General features: G+C 36.3%; 2 protein-coding genes across 4 annotated transcripts in view; both read right to left on the bottom strand.

Annotated features, from left to right (window-relative positions):
• Positions 1-9,683, bottom strand: part of GMCL1 (germ cell-less 1, spermatogenesis associated) — a 42,314-nt gene extending 32,631 nt beyond the window's left edge. Inside the window, exons 1-4 of the mRNA XM_039852398.1 lie at positions 9,155-9,683; positions 3,554-3,677; positions 1,334-1,430; positions 148-245 (exon numbers count right to left, since the gene is read on the bottom strand). Of these exons, the coding sequence (XP_039708332.1) occupies positions 148-245; positions 1,334-1,430; positions 3,554-3,677; positions 9,155-9,414 (579 nt within the window). The 5' untranslated portion in view covers positions 9,415-9,683. The remainder of the gene's footprint in view (positions 1-147; positions 246-1,333; positions 1,431-3,553; positions 3,678-9,154) is intronic.
• Positions 9,684-12,426: 2,743 nt separating this feature from the next.
• Positions 12,427-24,869, bottom strand: part of ANXA4 (annexin A4) — a 53,909-nt gene continuing 41,466 nt past the window's right edge. For 2 of the 3 annotated variants that reach the window (XM_039852350.1, XM_039852349.1), the window contains 5 exons: positions 21,070-21,163; positions 18,622-18,717; positions 17,980-18,038; positions 16,811-16,933; positions 13,391-13,479 (listed from right to left, as the gene is read on the bottom strand). In XM_039852350.1, the coding sequence (XP_039708284.1) occupies positions 13,420-13,479; positions 16,811-16,933; positions 17,980-18,038; positions 18,622-18,717; positions 21,070-21,163 (432 nt within the window). In that variant the 3' untranslated portion in view covers positions 13,391-13,419. Of the gene's footprint in view, positions 13,480-16,810; positions 16,934-17,979; positions 18,039-18,621; positions 18,718-21,069; positions 21,164-24,869 lie in introns of all 3 variants that reach the window. The other variant, XM_039852348.1, reaches the window with a different exon arrangement.

The following is a 24,869-nucleotide window of genomic DNA, read 5'->3' as shown; positions in this document are numbered from 1 at the left end:
CATTTTAAATGACATGACAAATGGCATATTTATACATTTCAGTTTTATTTTAAAAATTGTTAAAAGCTAAGCTTAATTTTTGTTTTTGGAATAGGTACTTTGAAACAAAGATACAGCTGTGATCCTTTCTTTGATGCGCATACTTACCAACTGTAGCATACAAGCTGCTGCCAAAATGGCAATAACTCGACTGGGCTTTATTAAGACATCATCTCGATACAGTGATCCAAATGCAACCTGCAGTGCTGAAAGCAAAAGGACACATGTAGAATGAAATAATATATCTATAAGAGTACTATAAATATAACTGTCTTTACCCACTAAGACATATGTCTAAATATAGTATGTACTTAAAAGGATAAGAGAAGTATCACAATTAAAATGTTAATAATGGTTACTGACCGGTGGTGCTAATTTAATAATAATGTTATAAATTTCCATTTATTTTACCAAATTGAACTGGATTCTTCTACAGCTAATCTTGACATTAGTGGTCAGAATTCAGGCACCCTTGGAAAAACTTTTATAAAGATACCCCTGAGTAGACCAATCATTAAGTACAGAGACACAGTGATAATCGTAACCCTGGTGTTTTCAGTGCTTTACCACTGGGGAGTATGGAATAGGTCATGGTTCTGTCCATGCCACACTCTCACCCAGCCACCACAGCTCTCTAAGCCTGTCCATCCTTTACTCCACTGCTGGTCTCATCTATGTCTCACATGGTTTGTTTTGTTAATATTCTTAACTTGTCTCTTTGCCTATGTAGTAAGTACTGGGTACTTCTCTTTGAGCTATCAACGAGGTAGCAGAAGGTGCACTGGAATAGCAATTAGGAAAACTACAGTCTAATCCAGGCTCACTCAATTGCTCTGAGAACTAAAATAAGCCTCTTAAATTCTCTGGGCCTCAGCTTTCTCAACTAAAAACCCTTATATTAAGTAACACTGATTATATGATTTGTATCCTATTGTTCCCAGAAAAGGTCTACATATATAGGGAATGATCAATTAATATTATTTATCAGCTTTTCTATGTAATTAAAATGGTTATACTTTTCCTTTCTGCACCCTACATCCTCCATATCCCAGGTGGGTATATTTACAAACATAAGTAAACAGATTGATATGACCCACATGACTAAAATGATGAGGGATAAGTAGAACAGAACTGATAAGCTATGGAGTAAATCAATGTAATGTTGTCGCTTTGGGGTTAAATGAAACTTTTTCTAATTTACAAGGTTAGAAGAAAATGTTTATTTTTTACCAAAAGAACAAAAGATTATGTTTTTATGATTCTGCATAGTAGCGATAATTATGGTGGTGGTTACCTTCTACATCAATATTCTGGTCAGGAATCTCCAGTTCAATAATATTCATGCTGGATTCTTTCCAAGAACCACTGAACATACTAGAAAAGTAGCCAGACTTAAAAAAGAAAAAATCAACAATTATCCAGTACTTTCTGTGTCTTCCAAATTATTTCCCTATTTCTAAATTTAAGCCAACTATTCTATCAAAACTAATCCATTCTATTATTTAAGGAAAAAAAGAATTGCCAAATATGTCTATAGGAGAAAAGAAACTGAGATAAGGACACCAGTAGGTATATAAAATATTTTCAGCTTAATACTAATTTAATGAAAACTAAACCAAATTCTCATATCACTATAAAAACCTGAATTTCTATATTCTATTTAAACCTCAGTAGCTTTTTACTCAGTTAAAACAATTTCTGAGTATATTACATGTATATGTTTTCCTTCTCAATGACATTCTAAGTTCAAACTTAGAAATTATGTTATATATTTAAGTATCTCTCATAAACATATGACAACACACAAGGTGAATACATAAAAATGTACTGAGGAAGAGAACAGACTAAAAGCCATCAAACTGTTAAATCCTTCCTGTACCTCAGTGGCTGTAAAGGGTCCAGACCAGACCAGAGTCAACACTAACAGGACGATCCCCAAGAAATTAGGGAAAATCAAAGTTTAGTTTTATCTAATCAGAAAATTCTAGAATGAACCTGAATTCTTGGAAAGGTACCAGAATGGATGAAGTCCTTAGTTACTTTCTAGATAGCACCTCTCATAATTAAGAATTATTTTGGAATCGATCAAATATTAATCAATTTATTTAAAAAATTTTACTGAGTACTTAGTATATATAAGGCACTGTGAATACAGTGTAAACAAAACACATTGCTTTTGTCCTCAGGGGGCTTATATTTTAGCATAAGGCTTGCACTATAATTAATCTAGTTTCTCTTGAGAGGGATAGCCTTAATAGGGGCATGCTCATCCTTAAACTCACAAAACTGCTTTGAGAGATTAAAAAAGAAAGTTATAGCGCGTATCCTCAAATTGAGACTAATATTCTGATATTCTAAGCTATATTCTTTAAGGCAAAGTAAAACTGTTCCAAAAATTAATAAAAAACCCAGTATGACTAATATATTAGAGAAAAATTCCATTCAAATGTTTCAACTGAAAAATCTTAAACTCTACTGTTTTACCAGTAATTATTGTCAAATAATGAAAAAAAGAGGGAAAATATAAGCGCCACAGGATAAGAACTGAATTGTTCACAGTTCTATTCCCACTGCCTAGAACAATGATTTGAAGAAAGAATAGACAGATTTGATGAAAAAACAAAACAAAAAACTCCCACAAATTAAGTATCTGAACCATATGAGCAACATTTTCTCTTATTTTGGAAATTTTGAATCTTTAAAATGGGGTGGCAGATAGTAATATTTTCAGTACAGAAATCAAATAGACGTATCAGCTAAATGACTTAGTCTGTACACTTTTTTGGTGTTGTCTCTAATATAACTGCATTTTCCAGGAAAGGAAGAGTTAAGTGTCAAGAACTTTCCATTCACATTCAACTTTAACTACAAAGCAACATTTCAGATGAATTTACCCAATTTAAAAAAATCATATACAAAGTAAACAAATTCAGCAATCTTAACTTTAATATTAAATATTTTTTTCTGTAACTTTGATTTCTTTTGTCAACAGAAGGCACCAAAATAAGCACCTTAATGAGTAATGACAAAAAGGTATTGTTAGGATAGTATGACCATGAAAATTCAAAGTCTATTTTCTAGACCAAACTAAGTTTTCACTAATAATGTTTGCCATATTTCTAATAAAACAAGACTTTTTATCAGATGATAGGACTCAACCACTGTCCATGCAAAAGATTACTGTGAAGTGCAATAAGAACATGACTTAAACAGTTTGAGTTTTTTTTTAACTCATTGACACAGACAACAGTATGGTGGTTACCAGAGGGGAAGGAAGGTGAGAGGAGGTAGAAGACAATAAAGGGGGGTCAACTATATAGTGATGGAAGGACATTAAACTTTGGGTGATGAGCTCACAATGCAACATACAGATGATGTATTATATTACTGTACACTTGAAACTTATGTAATATTATTAACCAATGTCATCCCAATAAATTTAATTTAAAAAAAGAGTTTGAGTTTTTCTTTAATGGCTACCTTGGTTACTCAAATTGAAAAATGAAATACTTACTTGACATAAATATATTTTGTGTAAGCTCCACTCTTCTCCTAAAGCACAAATCTTAATGTCACTATTTTCACCATTCAAAAATAATGTTTGATAGATATATTTGGATGTACTCTTCAATTTCTTCCTGTTAAAAGAAATGTAACTGTTTACATATGTGTAAAACTGAATGTTTTACTCATTTTGCATATAATTCAAAATATTCCTTTTGTTCAATTTCTATTAAATAGAGCCAACTTGTGTAAAAGGACAGAGGGATATTATATACTTAATTTGCTCAACAATGGAAGAGTACATAAGAAACTAATAATAGTGGTTATCTCTGGGGTACTCTATTCCCAAGAGGGGTAACAGTATGAGATGGGGGCAGTATGAGAGAGAGATCTTCTGCTGTACGCAATCTTTTTACAATTTTCGATTTTTGAACTATGTAAATTACTTATTCGATAAATTAGGATAAGAGTACTTTTTACTTATTTCATTATTTAGAAATCAGCACTATGGAGGATCTCAATACAACTGCAATAATAACCACTATGCAACTACAAAATGGAGATCGCAAGTAAAAATTTCACCCATCCAAGTAATTTCAAAAATAATTGACATTTAATATTATTTTGGTACAAAAGTAGTTTAAAAATTAGTTAAAATGTCCCCCACCCCCACTGAACAACTGGTTTGCAGTCTTAGATCAAAGGTTTTCAAAACCATACTCAGTGGAAAAGTGCCTTAGCGGCCACCAGAGACAGCTGAGGAGTGACCGCTAGGCATCCCACCTAACTTCAACCAGAGCAGCGTTCGCATATTATATCTGCAAACATCTTGGATTTCTGTATAAGATTTAATTTAAATGAAACATTTTTTTAAAAAAAAGTTTGATAATCATAGCTCAAGATGGTCCAGTAAATAAGAAAAGCCCTTGGTGGAGGCTGATAAGTATCTTTTATTCCTGGCCAGTCCTTACAGCTTTTTTTAGTAGTTAAAACATTTTAATCTTTAAAAAAAAAAAATGAAGTAATTCAGATGGTGTCTTGAACCAGTGTATTTAACATCTCTTCCTGACAGTAAAAATAGAACATGCTTTGTTGGGTTTGAGTCTCAGCTTCACCACAGCTCATTTGTAAAGATGTAAAGAGAATATCAGTAGTATCCACTTCATTGGTTTACTGTGAGAAATAAATGAGACAATGTAGTTTCCAGTTCCTGATAGCACTTTCTCTGACTTATATTAAAAGATTTAAAGTACAGAAAAGAATAAGCCCACAACAGCAAAATAAGGGTGGGCTTATCACCTGATGAGAGAATTCTATAGATCTGGAAATTAGAAAATAAACTGGAATGGAAAAAGCACTGAGAGCCATGGTCTAAAATATATCATGAAGGTCTAGGATGGAGGCTAAAGCCCATCTGCCCTTCAAACCCGTGTGTGTGTGTGTGTGTGTGTGTGTGTGTGTGTGTGTGTGTGTGTGTGTTTTGGGATGCAGTCTCTGGGGAAACAAAAGGCAAAAGGAGGCAATGAGGCAGATAATGGGAAAATTTGTTCCCCTAATGGCCTTCTTCACTCTCTATGAAACAGAGTACAGGTAACTCAGGCATGAAGATTCCAAGGCTCTTCTAGAAAGAAAGAACAAATCTATCAGGAAGATCTAAGGCTTTAGTAGGTGTTGGTGTGCAGACAAAGCAATCCTCATTTTGGCATATGAGAAATCTGTAGCCTGGTAGCTCCCAAACTATTCACCCTAAATTGTGGTTCCCAAACTGTGTCAAAGCACCTGGAACACCACAGCAAACTCGGATAGGCATGTGGAATATTTTAAATTTGAAAGAAACAGCAACATTTTTCAGATACTATACAATCTTTTATTATTAAGTTGTTTGGATCTATGAGGTTATTTCCTTAGGACCAGAGGTGCCATGAAAAAAATTACTGAGAAGCTAAGAGTGCTATAGACAAAGAAAGTTTGGGAATCTCGGCTCTAAAACAAAGCATGCCCCACCCATATCCAATTTAGTAGTCAATCTTCCTACTCAAAGGGGAGGCTTTACAGAAATATATCTATTTACTCAATTAAAACACACACACACACACACACACACACACACACACGTGCGTGCGCGCCCATTACTCATTCTTAAATATAAATGGATAACCAAGGATCAACCAACCTGAGGAAAATTAAGAGTATTAAAGACAATTAAAAAAAGAAATTGGCTCCAGAGGAAACATAATTCAGGGAAAAGAGAACTTAAAAACAAAACAAAACACTCTAAAACATCTAGAGATCTGAGAACATTACATTTATAAAATATCAGGATGCTATAATAAATAATTACTCAGAACGAGGAAAAAAAGAGCTCTTAGACACTAAAAACATGGTTGCTGAAATTAAAAAGCCAAAAGAGAACCTGAATTAACTACAAAGCTCAGAAAATTTTTCAAACATAAAGCATAAAGACCTAGAAAGGAAAAAAAATGAAAAAGAAGTACAATCCAAGAAATCCAAAATCCAGTTAGGTGGGGTCCAAGAAAGAGAAAACAAAGATAACAGGAGAAAGGAAATTATGGAAGAAATTAATGGAAGAAAGTTTTTTCCAATAATGTAGTTCTAGATTGTGAGGATACAGCAAGTATCGAGGCCGTTAAAAAACTCACACTTAACACATTCTACTTAAATCCTAAATTCCAAAGAGAAAAATTCCAAAAAGTCCATAGAGGAAAAAAATGGTCACCTAAAAAGAAAAGAGAATCAGACTAGCATTGTATTTCTCATCAACACTGTGGGCTAGAAGACAATGAAGTAATATAACATCATCAAAGATATTAAGTTATTTTGGACTTGATGTCCATATCCAGCCAAAGGATAAAGTGAGAGACTAAATTTACATTTAGACAAGCACAAATTACCTCCTTTTGTACCCTTTCTTAAGAAAATACTTGAGGATGTAGTTCCCTAAAATAAGAGAGAAAGAAAAAGATCACAGACTACTGAAACCAGTGGATTCAATCCTAGAGATGGGGTGAAAGTCCCAGGATAAGTGCAGACCTAGAGAGCAAGGGATCCAGATTGGGAAAGGAGGATACAGGGACCCAGGAGGGAAGCCTTGAGTTTAGTGGAGAAGGAGTCCATAGGTGTGTCTGGGAAGAGAAGAATCTGAAGATATGATGAAGGAATATTATCTTGTCAACAAGAGGGGTAGGGGAAGAGGCAGTTAGAAACTTTAGGAAAACAAACAAGCAATAAAAAAGGCATATCATGATAAGATACAAATGAAAGCAGGGCCTGACGATGCACTTGATGGAATGTAAGAAAAAGATTCCATTTAACTATGAGATTAGAAAATTTCTCCAAGAGAAAAACAAGGTTGTGACATTGGGCCCACAAAGTATGATTTATTGTCTTAGCACACTACTTGATTCTTCAGTAAACAATATTTACATAGTTATAACAACAAATACTATTTGCTAGATTTCAATTTTTAGTGACAATCTAGGGACAACACACTCAAGATCTGGTTGCAGAACAGTTGAGTTTTAAGTCTTGTTAATGTAAAGTAAAACATGCAGTTGACAAAAGGTATGAGGTGGAAGGTGGGCCTGGACGCTAAAGCATGGAATAGTTGGTTGAAGTGGGATAGCACACCAGACAACCTGAGGAAGCACACAAGTGCCAAATTTCTAGGTCTTAATATTTTCTTAAACCCTTCGTCCATGCTGGGCTAAATAAACTAGACATCTTCCACTGATACAACACATACTGAATTCTGATGTGCATTTTCTAATAAAGGTTTGCTTTGAAGACTTTCCATTCCAGTCCACTCATGTAGTCCAGGGGTTGGCCAACTTTTTCTGTAAAGGTGTAGAAAGTGAATATTTTCAGTTTTGTAAGCCAGATGGCCTCCAAGCAAGTTTTGTCGGCATCCTAGTGGGCAGTTTCTTGCTTGCCAGCCTTAGCCTACCAACACTTCAGCAAACTTCTCCATCTTGTGGGCTACAGCCACTCCTCTTCCAATATCTGAATCTCAGGTTGGAAAAGGCGGCCCTATTCCAAATTTGTTTCTTTCTTCAACATTCTGTTTCAGCCCTTGAGGAGTGACTCTCCCTATTCTCTACTACTGTATTTTCTAGAGATCTCTTTATCTTAGTGGTTTACCTTAAATTCCGGTTAACTGCTAATAATGCTTATATTAACTAATCTCTGTTGAAATTACTGTGTTCGAATCTCTTTCAAATAGACCCTAACATACATATTTCAATAATGACATATTAAATATAAGTGGCATAAATACTAATTAAAATGCAGAGATTATCCTAGTGGATTTTTGAAAAACAAGACTCAAATTATATGCTGTCTTCAAGATACCTACTTTAAATATACAGACACAGGCAAAAAGGGAAAGGATGGAAAAAGATGTACCTTTTAAACACTTATCAAAAGATAATTGTGGTGGCTAGATTCCCAAAGATAAAGAGAGGCATTTTGTAATGATAAAGGCAGCCAATTCAACAAGGAGACATAGTATTGACTGAGTGCTTCTGTACCAGGCACTGTGTATTGTGTGCATTCTTATATCTGTCAAACCCTAGTATTAGTATCCCCATTTTACTTATAAGGAATTAGGCTATTATGTGCAGAATACAGACTAGAACTCAGAATCTGAGCTGTTAAAAGTATACTACACTAACTCTCCAAAATGGTAACTGAACAATTGACAGGATTCATTTCTGTAAATAAAAACAGATATTACGTAACACTGTATGAAAAATTTTGTAAATCTATTAACATGTTATCTACCATTTATTTTACAAGATAAATGCTTGTGTAGAAAAAATTTTTTGAATAATTTTTAATTTTATCAAAAAATTACATCTATGTGACTCCACTGATGACTTTTAAAAACAAAGCAACCAGACTGTTTATGTGAAAACATATTCTACTTATAAACTACATCTAGTTCACAGGTAAATACCCTCGTTTTCAACTCTTCGAAAAAAGGTTAAGCAAGCTGCAGCACGGCCTTACATACATCCACGGTCAACGTTCAAATGCTAGAGACTTTTGAATGGCTATTCTCAGTAAGGAACAGAGTACACTATTGATAAATTTAACTTTTACCGTTGAAGAGAACTGTGTGTAATCATTTCCCCTGCACTGAATGGACGATAATAGGGGTGTCTATCTCAGAGACTAAATTTACGTGTCTGTACTATTTAAGGCAATCGATGCAAAACAACTTATTCTACTGTCCCCACTCAGAGAGGACAAAGGTGTATTACGGAAGGCCAGCGTGCTGGTCGAGTCTAAGGTTTAATGAGGCGCAAGCTTCAGCTTGGCGTTTCTCAGTCTCGTCCTGGTCTATAACATCACTCCGGAAGCGTCTGTGGTTTATAATCCAGAACACCAGGCGTCTCCCAAAGTACTCCCCAACCTCCCTGCATCAAGTCGGCTCCCACGTTTACCCTGTCAAGGACATGTCCGCTCCTCGCAAGCTGGGAAAGCGCCGAATCCCCCCGCCGCCGCCCACCATGCACACCCGGCACCTGGCTCGTCCCCTGGCCGGGCTGCGGGGGCCGCCCAGCAGGCTCCGGAGCGTCTCCCAACGTACCGTCGAGGGGTGTTGAGGAGCCGCTGCTGCTCGTCCCCTTCCTCCTCATCCTCGTCTGTTTCGGAGTCCGGGTGACAGTAGCAGAGGGCCCCGCTGCTCCGCTTGCGCTTGCGGCTGCCCGGGCAGTAACAGAAGCCGTGGCCGGCCGCATCGCCGCCAGTCTCCGGCCTCCGGGACGAGCCCCCGGCCCCAGACCCCGGCTCCTGCTGGGCTTGGGTTCGCCCCGGGTGGCGCAGCACTCGGCTGCTCAGCGAGCCCATGGGCCACGGCTCCCCGGGATTTCAGGGAGGGTACCTCGGGAAGTCCGCCTCAGGGAGCCCAGCAGACACGGTCTCCCGCCATGGTCCGGCCGCCGACGCCGGCCTCCACCCAGCCCGGGTGCCTACACGGCCACCTTCTCACGCGCAGCCCCAACCGTTGCAGCGGACGCTACCGCCTCCATCCTCTGCCCCGCCCGCCGCGTCTATCCGCGCGGCGCGTCAGGACCGCAGGACCTTGGCCCCTTGCTTTCGCAACAAAGCGCGGACTGAAAGGCGCATGCGCGCGACGAGCCTCCGGAAAAGGCGGGGAAAGGGGTGTGCGTGACGGGTGGAGCCTGCGCGGAACGGGACAAGGGCAGGAGGGGCTTCGCGCCCGTCCGGCCGTTGCTTTCTGCCTTGCAGGTTACCTGGGTGTCGTGCTATCCTGTATTTGAGGCCCACGTAGCTTTTAACGTTACTTCACACACCCTTCTATTTTAACTAGACCGGGAATTGCAGCTCATTCATTCTTCCTGCAAAGGTTCTTTGAACTCTAGTTGTCTACCGGGTCTTGTGCTAGGTTAGGGGCCCAAAAGAGTGCTATTTGAGTTCTTCCTTGGAGTCACCACGTGCTGGGTGGGGTTACGCTCTGCGGAGATGGGGCAAGGCTTTTCTAGGGGGAAGACCTAGAATGTGGAGTTTTGCTAGGGTCTTGGGTTTCTTAAACATCAACTCTCCGCTTTCCTAGATGGGTTATGGTAAAGGTTCCCTGCACTCCTTTCCTTTCCTACGCACTCAGTGGCAGTGGAACATCTGAATAGGGTCTGTACTGGGACTGTCAGAGCTTAAAATGCCTTCTGGAGGCCCGAGCAAAATTTACAAGTATCTGAGCAAATATTACGGGTGTCTGCCTACAGTATGTAGCCCTTGCTATGAACTCTGGACAGGCAGCTTTCACTTTCTGACTCCCTCCTACTTTTTAAATAAAATTTTTATAATGAAACTATCCCTAATTCAAGATTTTAAATGAATTATAATGAATTACTCAGAGTAATATGAAATGGACCTACCACAACCGATAAATTTTAATAAAAATTTAGATGGATTATACTTGCTTTGATTCATTCTTTTAAATAAAACAATATCTATAGGTAGAAGCTTCATCTCCAACTCCATCTCTCTCCCTCCTCTAAAGTGACCACTATCCTGGGAATGGTATATATGATTCCCATGAATGTTCTTATATGTATACCCATTAGCAATATATTTTCTTTTGCACGTTTATACATATAATTAAATGGAATTTACTATACCTATCATTTTGCAATTTTCTCCTCAAAATTATACTTTTGAAACTTACCAATTGACAAATCTCCAGTTAATTTTCATGACTCGTTGTATGACCCATACTTTGTTCATCCTTTCCCTTACTGAGGTATTAGGTTGTTTCTACTTCAATGCTCTTATAGAGCAGCAATGAACATCATGTGCAAGAGATTCACCAAGTAGATCCCCAGAAATGAATTTGCTGAGAACTTCGAACTTTATTAACTGTTGTAAAATTGCTCTCTGAAATGATCGCACCAATTTATACTGCCATCAGCAGTATATGCAGTTTGGGGGCCCCAGTGGACTTGGTGTCTGACTCACCCTGAGAAAGCAAAACAGAGAGGCTAGTTGAGGCAGCTTGTGGGGAGGGACTAGGAGAGGAGCAGAGAATGATGGCTGCAAGATGATCAGCCTGCATATCCAGAATGTTAGCACAAAGGATGTGCAAGTGTTTACCATGAAACAAGTAACTAGATGATCCAGCATGGGATCATCTTAGAGCCTGTGCAAGAAGCCTGGGTGGAAAGACAGACTTCAGCACAGAGAACCTGAAAGTATCATCAAATTCCTAGGGACTGAATAAAGAGCACTGCATTTGCCTTGCCAAAGGAACGGAAGATGAGTAGTTCCCTGGTGATGGGGTTGATAAAAAAGCCCAGGAGAATGCTCATCAGAATCAGCTTTAAGTATCTGCCAACATTACATAGCGCTGATCATGTACTACCACAGCACTAACAGTCGGCTAAATACTTTCCAACTCCCCTTTCCTCTCCCTTCTCCTACAACTCTGGCTAGGTTGGGAGTGGAGGTAGGCTATGGAAGAAAGCCTAGGTGGAGAAAGAAGAGAAGTCCACCAGCTTCCTGCTGGCAATAGGCCAGAGCTGAATGAGGGTAGAAACTTCAACTATCAATCAAGTTTGGAATTTTAACTGGACAAATTAATTACAGAAATGACACTTTTTTATGACCTTAAGGGACTGCACAGTATGATACTTATAACCTAAGAGTGAATTTTCATCTAAAAAAAAAGGAGAACTAGGCCCAATAAATAAAAGTAAATGGACAATGGGAGGGAAAAACAAAGTTGCTTCATAATTATATTACAATGTCACGCTTGTTCAATAGAACAAACTAACATTCCTCCAAGGTGGCTTTATCCTGCCTTCTAGAAAGCTTCCAGTCAACAAATGCACTTTGTTTAAAAAATCTGGCTAAGTCATATGTAATTTAAAAATAAAATTCCATACTCTCTGGGTAGGTATTGAACCAGCAGTACTACTTCCTATAGTTAACTGAAATGACTAAGTATTCACAAAATAGCTTTCACCAATAGTTCGAGCACTTATAAGAGGTAAGTAGAAACAAACTGAAAAAAAAATCCTTATTATTTTACCCATCAAAATACAATAGATATTATAGAATGAACAAAGAACAAATATTCTTATTTAATATAAATGTTCTACTTAGTAGAATGGAGAGCATCACTCATTTTCAGGGAATAAATTAAATATATCATTTTATATCATTAAGTAGTAACATCATTTAGTATATGTGAACATTAGTTTTACAGCAGTAGTGCATATAAGACTATGTTATTTTTTCTTAATGTTCCTAATAGAAACTAAGTAATACAAGTCCTTCAAAAATACCTCCTTTCAGTGTCCAGAATGAAAAAACTCACAAATGAAAAAGAGAAAGAATATATCTCATTTTAAAGACACATTTTATTAAAATTATTTTTCCATGTTGTATACAAACTGAACTTTTGAACTAAATCCAAATACACCTTCAGAATAATTCCAGAGTTGAAAGGCACAGTGCAAATATAAATTACTACAAATCAACGAAATCCAAAATGACAAAAAATTATTTTTATCTCAAAAAAATTTCCTTTAAGTAAAATTCAGAGGATTATAACATCACCAGAATACCTAGTTTGACACTTAATTTTTTTCCATTCATCTTAAAGCTGGATTAAGACATCAACCATAATATTGTGGAATGTTCAGCATTTATGTTTGGTAACCAGACATATATGACTTGTATAGCCACAGTTAGAATTTAATTTGTTCAGATAAATTGGTGATTTTGGTATACTTGAATCTGGAGAGAGTAAGTGATCTTAACATAGAAGTATCTCACACCAAACCTAGTGAAGATCAACTAACAATATTGATAAAGCCTAAACAAAGGACATTTGTGGATGCTTTCAAACTATGACTATGTGAAATAGCAAACTGGACAAATATTCTTACTAACTAGATGCTCACAATTTCAAATCAAGAAATTACTAGCCGCTCGAAAAACAGAATTAGGGAAGAAGAGTGATTTTAGAACAGTCTTCCAGTCTTCCACTTCAGTAGTTTTTCACCAAAAAGAAAACATGAAATAATTTAATATATTTCAGTTTCTGTGAAACACAAATGAAGTGATCTGTTAAAAACATGGAGTACATTATTATTTCTAATTTTAAAGCTCCTTTTAGGTTTTATAAGCTTTGAAATGCAAGTACAGCTTTAAAGCATCATAACGAGTAATTATAGATGAATAATAATACAGCCTATATCTTAGGAGGCATCTGTTGGCGTTTTAATTTGGAAATAAGCATTCTGAGATATTGCTAATAACAATGTAGAAAAAAGTTTTTTAAAAAAAATCAAAGTTTTGGTTATTCTCTTATCTTTCATGGATTTTATTTTAATCATCTCCTCCACAGAGGATGAGCAAGACCTTCCTGTAGTCTCCAGATGTGTCACCCTGGGGACAAGGGAAGCAAAGTTAGTCAGATAAATGGAGTTTAAAATGGAATATACCGCTCATAGTCATCTAGGTTAACTTTCTCAAGCTTGTCTGGATTTTTCTTAGTTTTTAAAAAAATAACATTTATTTATATTACAAAATTAATACTTGTTTAATGGAGAAAATAAAGACATTAAAGAACATAAAAATCATACATAATTCCACCATTTAGAGATTACTATTCTTAACATTTTGGTTTGTGTATATCCTTCTAAGACTTTTTTATATGCATATAGAGACCTATGTGATGGGACTGTAATATTCTTCTGTATTCTGTTTTTTTACTTAATATAGCCTGAATATTTCCCTATTTTAATTCATTAAATATTCTTCTATATCATTCTTTAATGGTTACAGAGTATTCTGCTGTGCATAGGTAAAATAATTCATTTGATCATCCCCCCATTGTTGAATATTTATGTTATTTCCAACTTTGCATTATTACAAACACTGCTGCAATAAGCATATTATAGTTAAATTTTTGTGCATTTTCTTGATGGTTTACTCAGGATAAATTTTCATAAAATAGGAATTACTGGACTGACGATCATGCATTTTCTAATGCCTTTTGATATGGGTTACAAAATAGCCTTCCAGAGATGCTATAATTTCTACATAGAAATTTTCATGGCCTAATTAATAGATCAATTTTTGTTAGCGCTTCTTGGGCACTAGAAAAGATGAAATCTCTGTTTACAAGGTTCAAAGTTTAATATGTCTATTATTCAAATCTTAATATTATCCTTGTTTATACTTTGCCTCACTGATCTGCCAAAGGATAAGGGTATGTTAAAGTCTCCCTAGCATAGGATTTCCATCAATGTCTTCTTTTGGAGCCTCAAGTTTCTTATCTATATAATTTAAATGCAATACTATTTGACACCTAAAATTTCATGAGGATTTAATTTTTGTTGTGAATTGCTGTCTTTATCGATATAAAGTGATCTGTTTTCTCCCATTTAATGCTTTTTCTCCTTAAATTCTTTTTTTTTTAACTTATCGTGTAATCTTTACCTTCTTTTTTGTATTTGTAAAATGTTCTTTTCCCTGGCCTTTTTTTTAGCTTCTTACATGTCACTGTATTTTAGTTGTTTCTTATAAACAGTGTGGTTGGACTTTATATTTTTACCTTATTTGAGAGTTTACTTATTTTTATCGTAACTTACATTTTTATCTTATTTCTGTCATTTTTTAATATTATTTACATATTTTATATTTCTATTCTTTTGATAATTGTTATAAAACCGGCAATGTATTCCTTAGTTTTAATCTTTTCCAGTGTTTGTGTATGTGCATATATATTTACATATTTATATAAATACAAACATGTAATATAAATTTATTTATAGTGATGTTTCCCCAGGCCAATCAATATTTTCGTATCCTATCATTTTAGTGTGTGTATAGTACTACACTGTATAGATTTTCCATAAATTATTTAAGTCATCCCCTGTTGGTTAATAAAAACAGTAATATATAATAAATTATACACTGTAAAAGTATGCCATATTGTTAATTCAAATATAAGTAAAATAATGTAAATAACAAATAATACAATGAAAATATAATATTTAGTGTACTTTCACAATTCATGAAATAATTTTTTCAGATTCTTTCATAGATTTTTAAAAATTGTGGAAAAATATTTAACAAAATTTGCCATTTTAGTTATTTTTAAGTGTATAATTCTGTGGTGCTAATTACATTCATGATGTTGTGCAACCTTCATTGCTATCTCCAAAACCCTTTCATCACCCCACAGAGAAATTCTGTCACCAGAAAGCAGCAACTTTCCATTTTCCCTCTTTCTCCAGCCCTTGGTAATCTCTAGCTGCTTTCTGTCTCCATAAATTTACCTATTCTAAATATTTCATATAAGTGAAACCATACAGTGTTTTTCACTTAGCATGTTTTCAAGGTTCATCCATGTTTCAGGAACATCATTCTTTTGTTTATCCATTCATCTGTTGATGGACACTTAGGTTGTTCCCACATTTTGGCTACTGTGAATAATGTTTACATTGGTGTACAAGTATCTGTTTGAGTTCCTGTTTTCATTTATTTTGAGTATATATCTGGGAGTGGAATTGCTGGGCCATGTGGTTATTTTAAGTTTTTGATGAAGCACCATTTTACATTCTCACCAGCAATGTCCGAGGTTCTAGTTTCTCTATATTCTCACTGACATTTATTATTTTCCTTTTTAGGGTGAGAAGTTCATAAAAAAAACTGTAGTCATCCTAGTAGGTATGAAGTGATATTTCAATGTCGTTTTGATTTGCATTTCCTAATGATTAATGATGCTGAGCATCTTTTCATGTGCCTATTTGCCATGTGTGTATCTTCCTTGGAGAAATGTCTATTCAGATCCATTCTCGTTTTTGAATTGGGTTGTTTGTCTTTTTGGTGAGTTGTAATTGTTCTTTATAAATTCTAGATAGTAAACCCTTATTATTTTCCCCCATTCTGAGGATTAATGGGCTTCTATTTTCTCTAAAGAAATTCCTAAACATATAATGGTTGCTGCTAGCTATATTTCAACTCTGCAAAATAAAGTTACCTCATAGGCTGTACAGAAATAGAAACAAGTTCCTGAATAAAATACTCATGAAAATCTGCAGCTCAAATCACCTAACAGGTTCTACCTCTCCAAGCTCTCGGTGGGATTCATAGTATTTAATTCACAGATAAAATCTTGATTTGAAGTTTTTTGTGCAGGCAACTCCTGCTTCTAGGGAAATGGGTCTTGGCTTCATATTCATGAGACCCTTCTGTCTTCCTCAAGAAGCAAAATCCCAGTAAGGATGGGTTTTCAGGGATGTCAATCACTTCTCATCACTCCTATGCCAAGTTAGGACACCTTGAAGTCTGGCACCAGGTAAAGAACAGCAACTCAGGATAACTCACATGCTTTCTCATATTTTAAGCATACCTCAGCTGGCCCTGGATAGAGTTCTAGATGACTGATTCAGTTTGCTTCTCTCTCCTTGTAAGCAGGTAGACAAAAATATGGTACTCTTAAATGTATTCATTAAACTATAATCTTTGTCTAGGGTCAACATGAAATAATTACTATATTTACAAGGCAAACACTTCCAGCTTCTAATCTGGCAGAGATTTAAATATCTGCGTGAAAGGAGAGAGACTGGAATTATCTGAATTAGAGTACCATCTTTAAAGGGAAGGATATCTGCCAAGGACAGGTAAGAAGTGTCTAAATACCTAGGTCAGAACCCCGTCCTTTCATCAGAGCGTTCCCCTGGGCCAAGGCCAGGCTCCAGTGACCTACCTTGATGAAGGAGTACAGAGACTTCCCGTAGAGCCTCTTGAAGTTTGCCCGGATGTCCATCATGTCAATCTCCGCCCGGGAAACCATCACTCTGATAAGGGTATCATCATCGGTGCCCAAACCCTAAAGAAGAAAACAAAATGCCCACATATAAACTAGCTGGTTTCCAGAGAGTACTCTTCTTTTGTCTGTCAAGGTAAAACTACATATGACTCTCCTGATGACATCCTTTGTACCATAATCTTAGAGCCCTGTGGAATATCATTCCTTGCCATGGTGTTCAAGGCTTCCAACAACTTACCTTTTCAATACTCGGTGTTCTGACCAGAGGAGACCACTCTGTGTCATTCTAGAGACATACCCTGTGTTCTCCAGCCTGCCGGTCTTACCCGCAATGATTCCTTTCCCCAGTGTCATCCTTCCCTCCCCAGCCTTACCATCTTTCCTCCCATGTAAAATCCTCCTATGTAAAACTTCCTTTAAGGCCTTGCTCAAACATAACAATTTCTTTATATATTCTTTTCTGATCCTCACTCCCTAAACAAACAAACAAACAAACAAACAAACAAACAAACAAAAAATACCCTTTCTCCTGTGTTCTTACAATATCTGGATCCTCAACTACTGTCTTACATCCTATTTTGTTCTTATTGGTGTTTTGCACATACCTGCCTTCCCCTCAAGGTTAGAAGCTCTCTGAGAGCAAGAACTACATTTTGATCTTTCCTGAACCTCCCACAGTTCCCAGCAAGGATGCTTGCACAGAGTACAATGCATGGTTAGGAGCTTGGGCCCTGAAGCCAAGTGCCAGTGTTGCATTCCTGCTCCATTACTTCTTCATTGAGGACCCTGGGCAAATTGCCTATCTTCTCTATGCATCAGTTTTCTCATCTGTAAAATGGCGGTTGAGAACGGTACCTGCCCCATATAGCTGTTGTGGAAATAAAATTGACCTATAGGTATAAAACATTAGGAACAATGATCATGCATAAGTACTCAATAAATATTACCTAGTGTTGTTAATAGCAGGCACTCAGTGAAATATTTAATAAATTGAACTGAATATCTCACACTGATTTTGCTAATCTGTGTGGGAGATATAAGTAAACATATGAAGGCGGACGCAAGACATGTCAGAGTCATTCAGATGCAAAAATGAGGTCATTTACCTTCATAGATTTATAAAGCCTTTCAGCAAAATATGCAGATTTGTTCCTCATGCACTTTACTGTCAAGAGATAAAAAAAATGAAAAGATTACAGATAAAATCTATGAGAAAAAGTGACAGTTGTTCCCTCTGTTTCTACGAGGTATGAAGTAGTATCTGTTGATTGCTTTCTCAGAAAAATTTTAGCCAAAGAATGTTTTATGAACATAGGCTATTTTTGAAAACATTTTCACAGATGCGAAGTACCCTCAATTTATTATCAAATTCCTGGAGAAGTGATTAATAAAGACCATTAAAGCAAAGGGAAGCATATGGTTTCAAAATGATTATCATGTCTACCATATGAACAGTTACTTGTTCTAACCATTCATGGACTTGCAAGAAACAGCTAGTACAGAATTATCTTTCCCTTATCCTGTGATAAAAAGGCACAGAGGATATAAAATATATAAAGCCACATGGTATAATAACAATCGGGTTGTATATAATATTTCTTATTATAAAATTCTGTATATCATGAGTGATTTAAACAATTTTTTTTATCCCTGAATATAAAAATCTACATCCTATAACAACAAACTCATAACAAGGAGGAAAGTTTATAAACATTTGTTTCTCCACTCTTTACCCATTAACAGCTTACCTATGGCCAGCAGAGCATCTTCAAAGCTACCAGATGTTTCAGATTTAATACTCTGTTCAATATCCTTCTGTGATATCCTTTTGTACTCATCAAACACTACAAAAAATAACAGAGTAAAATTATAAATAATAAAAACATAGAGGAAACTAAAATTTATAGAGAGAATGAGCATCTTTTAACTAGTCCACACTATTCTTCAGCATATTTCAAGAGGAAACTAATTAGCAATGTGGGTGAGAATCCAGGAGGCATATGGCAAGTAGAACAGGCCCAAGGGGAGGAGGACATCAGACAAATCCTTTTCCTTACATGAGACCCTGTTTTCTCGCACATAAAATGGAAATAACTTCTGAAGAGATTTGCTTTCTTTTCTCACCATTTCCTTAATAAGCTGAATGTGTCTTTTTGTAATTTTGGCCTTGGCAATTACCTGTATATTTATCTTCCTTTTGGCTCATTGAAACTAGGGCAATTCAACCTCTTCAAACTGAGTCACATTTGACGACAGCTGGTTGCATCTTTTTATAGACTTTAGCATAATTACATTTTTTTCACTTTTTTGCCAAATATTTTTGAATGTCATGAACATATTTCCCTGTCTTACTGCTTCTTTCTGGAGCCATCTTAGATTGGATATCTTCTTAACATCACCTTCTTTAGGGTACTACCCCACCCCTGAATAGTGTGATTCTCACAGCGATGTCAGTCCAGGGAAACCCTTGCCCCCTGACATACACCATAAGCTCTACCAAAGGAGTGAGAAGTTCACCTATCCAGGACCAATCAGTCCTACCCTCCTGGTAATTTTTAAATTGAGCAGATCATGGAGATGGCCGAAAGCAGTGAGTCATCTTTAACCTCAGAGAAGATAAGAATCATTTGGGAAACGTGTTAAACTTTCTGGATATCACTCTTGGAGGTTCTAAGTCAGCTCGCCAGTCTGAAGTAGGGGTTCATGAATCAGCATTCTTCATGGAGACCAGACTTTGGGGAACTCTGCCTTAGAAATAAAATCTACCACTCCCTCTACTGAGATTCCCAGACCTGCCTTGATTTCTGTTCTTCCTGGAGTCATTCAGCTCTCTCTTCAAGTCAATGAGCCACCAGCATTTTCCTTTCCCTCTTATCCCATTTTATATTATTATTGTTTACTTAGAGTCAGTGTATATTGCTTGGAATTAAAATACTAACCAACACATTTTCTAAGCCTCAGTCTTTTCCACTTGTAAAGTGGGGAAAATGATGGCTGCTTCATTGGAATGTTACAACAAACAATGCTTATAATATGCTTAGCACTGCATTACACCTAGACGATAATTAACAAAACCTTAGTTATTTTGAATCCTCACTATTATTGTTGGTTGGTAAGAAACTTATTGAAGTTTTCTTTACCTAAATAGGGCTTAAAAGATTTTCTTCCAGTGGTTTACAAGCAGATATTTTATAACTGCACAACTACTGACTTGTGCCCGGAGGGCAATTTGTTACGGATATATTTGCATGAAATTGCCTTCTGAGGACCTGCAGTTCTTGGGAAGTACCACCAGGGGAAGATCCGTGTTATTAGTAATTAGGCAAGGGAAGGCAAAGAAATAGGAGCATGACATTTATAAACAAGAGTAATCACCTATTTCTTGTCACTGTGGAATATCTGGAATAACTGTGGCTTCAAAATGTGTTGTAATTTTCAATTACTTTATGTTTTCAATTTATCAAACTCATTCTTCTCAAATTTCCCACAAGTTTTATAAATTGCGTGTGATTATAAGAGCATAGTAAGTTTATGAAATTATGACATAGCATAAAGATCTAAAGAGCTTATAAAAAAGATGAAATATCTTATTAAACCCTTATTGCTATTTACAAGAAGAAAATAAACCTGACAACAAGTATTCTACAATTGTATGGTATCTTTTCCCCAAAGAAGTTAAAAGCACATTAGAAAAACTAGTATCATCAGAAGCAAATTAGAAACATTCCCCATAGGAAATAAAATTTGAAATTATCCACTATTCACCTGATGCAACATAACCCCTAAAGAAATCACTTTTATTAGTTTTACAACTTAGATGTTATACAGGAACAAATGTCAATCAACATTTCTATTTTCTTGCTTGCTGATGTACTGAAGATTTTGTCTTATGTAACTACATTTAAATGCACCTGCTTTAGAAAAGGACTGACTACGAAGGTCAGTTTCCTTTAAACAGGAATGCCAGACTTCTATGAATACGCTGTATATCTGCTAATTATTCATGATTAATCTTTCAGAAATTGGCCCTCATGCACACTGTCACACTGATATAATTCCAAGGTAAGACATCTACAACAGTTCAGGACAATCAGTTCTTTGTATCAAATAAAGGGGAAAATGTTATAATTAATAAAGGGCGATATAGTCTTCACTATCTTTTAAAGTTTCTTTAGAAGATGAGGAAAGTGCCTTACCATGCAATAGATGATTTCGATTCCGAGAACAGAGAACAGTTAGAAATTTCACCTCATCTGTCCCCCATTTCTTCTCTCCAGCCTCATACAAGTCCTGGAGCCAAACAAAGCACATGTTAAAAATACCACAGAGAAGGTGCCAGGATATATCCAAATATTTCCAGAACTTCAAAGAGCTGAGCTGGCTTAGTTTTATTTTGCTGGTGATAGGGGTGGAAGTGGTATTGGCGGTGAGTGGTAATGACTCAAGATTTTTCCTAAGGCATGACTAATGGGACACTCTAACATCTCCTTGAGAGTCAAGACAAACAACAGTAGCTATCTACATGCAGACTACATGCTTCGATTTTAAGAGCTAAGGAATCCTAGACTTGGGTTGTCCCACACGGTAGCCACTAACAACATCTGGCAATTTAAATTTTAATTAATTAAAATTAAATAAAAAATAAAATTCAACCCCTCATTCGTATTGGCCACATTTCAAGTGCTCAGTGGCCATGCGTGGCTACCCATAATAGACAGTGCAGATGTAGAGCATTTTACGCATCACAGCATTTCATTGGACAACACTGCTCTAGAATGAGCTGTGATCTGCTTGGGGCTCTAGAAGGTCTCACAGTAGAGGCAGGACCCATCAGTAACTGCTTACATTCCAACTAGGTAGGAATATAAGAAATTGATTCTTGTCACTTTAATTATACCATTGATAAATCGAAACTGCTGTTCATATCTCCTCATACTCATTAGGATGGCGGCTATTAAAAAAAAAACCCAGAAAATAAAAAAGTGTTTACAAGGTTATGGGGAAACTGGAATCCTTGTGCATGGTTGGTGAGAATGCAAAATGATGCAGCCTCTTTAGAAAACAGTATGGCTGTTCCTCAAGAATTAAAAATAGAATTACCATATAATCCAGCAATACTATTTCTGGGTATGTATTCAAAAGAATTGAAAACAGAATCTTAAGGAGATATATGTATACCCATGTTCATAGCAGTTATTATTCACAACAGCCAAAAGGTGGAAGCAACACAAACGTCCATTGACACATAAATAGATAAACAAAATGTGGTATGTACATACAGTGGAATATGCAGCCTTAAAAAGAAGTTCTGACACGTGTTACAACATGATGAACCTTGAGGATGTTATGCTAAGTGAAATAAGCCGGTCACAAAAAGACAAATATTGTATGATTTCCCTTACATGTTATATGAAGTCTCTAGAATAGTCAAATTCCTAGAAACAGAAAGTAGAATAGTAGTTGCCTGTGGCTGGAGAGAGGGGAAAATGAGTTGTTTAATGGGTATAGAGTTGCAGTTTTTCAAGATGAAAAAGTTCTGGAGATTGGTTGTACAACGTGCATATAGTTAACTACTGAACTGTACACTTAAAAATGGTTAAGATGGTAAATTTTATGTGTATTTTATAAAAGAAAATTTAAACCCTACTGCTAGTTTATAATCAGCTGCTAGCTTGTTAAATTTCTCAAAATGTCCTTAATTGACACATTTTGTCACTCACTGAGCTTACCTCCATCTACTCATCTGTTTCTTCACTTCTTTCTCTAATTCCTTCATTGCTTGTGTCAATTTTAAAGCTGGGAGGGCATGAAGGGTTTATCTAAATCAGTATTTTTCAAATTTGAATCTCAGTAGGTTTGTGACTGTTTCAATCAATACAATATGATAGTAGTGCCACTGACTTCTGAGGCTAGGTCATAAAAGGCCAGACAGGTTTGGTTCTCTTGGAATGCTGGCTTGTGAGATGCTCCTTCTTGAAACACAGCCGCCATGCTTTGGGAAGCCCAAGCCACCTGGAGTTCCAGCTGATCCCGCCTTCAAGTCATCACAGTCCAAATGCCAGACACATGAGTGATGAAGCTTCCAACCTCCAGCCATTTGAATCACCTCCAGCTGCTCAAGTCTTCCCAACTAAGACCTTAGACATTATAGAGCAGAGACAGCCAGCTCTGCAGTGATTTGTCTGAATTCCTGACCCACAGAATCCATGGGCATAATAAAATGGTGGTTGTTTTATGTCACTAAGTTTGAAGTGTTTGAAGTGGTTCCTAGAATGTGGGGCAAAGAACCAGCTTCCAATCTGTCACAGAATGATGCTTTTATAAAATATCACAAATGACCTTGAAGAGTAACCTTTTTAATAATGGGTAGAAAATACTATTTTTTTGTGTTAATTTCTTTTAGTAACTAGTGAGGTTGGACATTTTTTAGGTATTTGCCATTTCTACTTTTTTCTTTTTTGAGTTGCCTATTAAAGTCTATTGTCCATTCTTTAAAAAAATAACTGGAGCATTCCTATTCATAGTATCACAATAGTAGTTTCGATTTATCAGTAGCATAGTTAACTATATTGTTTATTTATAAAATCTCTTTATATATTCAGCTTATTGAACACAAGGAGAAACTTTCCCATTCTGTCATTTGACCTTTAATTTTCTTTGTGGTATTATCTGCTAAAACAATTTGTATGCTTTTTTAATGTAGTCAAACTACCAATTATTTTTCCTTCATGGTTTCTACCTTTTGTGTCAGGTATACAAAATCTTTTCCCAGCTCCAGATTAAAAAAATAAAAGATTTAATTATTCTTTATTGTAGTATCTTACTTCATTTTTTCATATTAAAATTTCAATCTTTTTAGAATTCATTGTAATGTGAGGTGAAAGCAGGGATCTAACTTTATTTTTTCCCAAATGGTTAGCCAGCTGTCCCAGCTCCACTGAGTAAGTAATCTGTGTTTTCCTTGCTGACTTAAAATGCTACCTGTTTATTCTCACGTAGGCTTGTTTCTGCTCTTAGATTTTCTAATCATTACATTGGCTTCTCTTTACTATTCTTATACCAGGACCCCATGCTTTATTTTACCTTTATTATACTTTTAAGTATATATCAGTGCAAAATTTTCCATACCCTTTTTGTCACGATTCTAATCTCCATAGTCTTTCCTTTATATTCTTTGTCCTTTTCTTCTGAATTCTGGAGGTTTTTTTTGGCATCATTTTTCACAATGATGTCATTTTCAGCAATATCATTTTTGATCATTCTTGCTTCTAATAAACTTTAAAATTCTGGTTTTCTCTGCTTCATCTGAGAACATTTCTCCTCCAACTCATCTAGCTCCCTTTTTTTTTTTTCTTAAATCTGTTTACCCTTTATCCAGCTCCATTTTCATCTCTGTTATTTTCTCATTGCATTTTTTCTTTTTCTTTTAGCACTAATTTAATTAAAATCCTTTTTTTTTTCTCATTTATTTTACGGTCTAAAGCAATCTGAAACCTGACTCTTTCTTACAGCATGGTCCCGTTTGCTTCCCTACCTAGTGTTTGAGGTGAGGATCCATTGACTCTCAAGCTCCTCCATCCTTAAATGATGAGCAGTCTATCCAGACCTGGATTTTTCCCCCAGAACAAGGTGAGTCGATTCTTTGTGAAGGTCTTCAGTTTTCATTTGGATGAATTTCAAGCAGGCTCACTTGCTGCTAGTCCACTGAGGACAACTGAGACACAGTGCAAGTCTTCTCTGAGGACTTCCCTCCTGTCTGCATGAAACCACTGTGCCTGTGTCCACTTTGGGGGTGTGTGGTGGTGGGGGGTGGGGCTTAGCCTCTTTTCTGGGATGACCCTCCTGTGTCCTTAGGTCAGGTTTGCTGCCCATCTGGCATTTTAATGGCTCTCCTCCTTCATTTTCCAGTGTTGATGCAGGTTTTCCCCTATTTTTATATTTCCTGTCCACGCCCTCCACCAGAAGAAGAGATTCAAATATGTGCCACCTTCTAGCA

This window comes from Pteropus medius, unplaced genomic scaffold (genome assembly GCF_902729225.1).
Source record: "Pteropus medius unplaced genomic scaffold, Ma_sr-lr_union100, whole genome shotgun sequence".
NCBI classification, from domain to species: domain Eukaryota; kingdom Metazoa; phylum Chordata; class Mammalia; order Chiroptera; family Pteropodidae; genus Pteropus; species Pteropus medius.
Note: the sequence above shows the minus strand (reverse complement) of the source record. Positions and strands in the feature narration are given on the sequence as shown.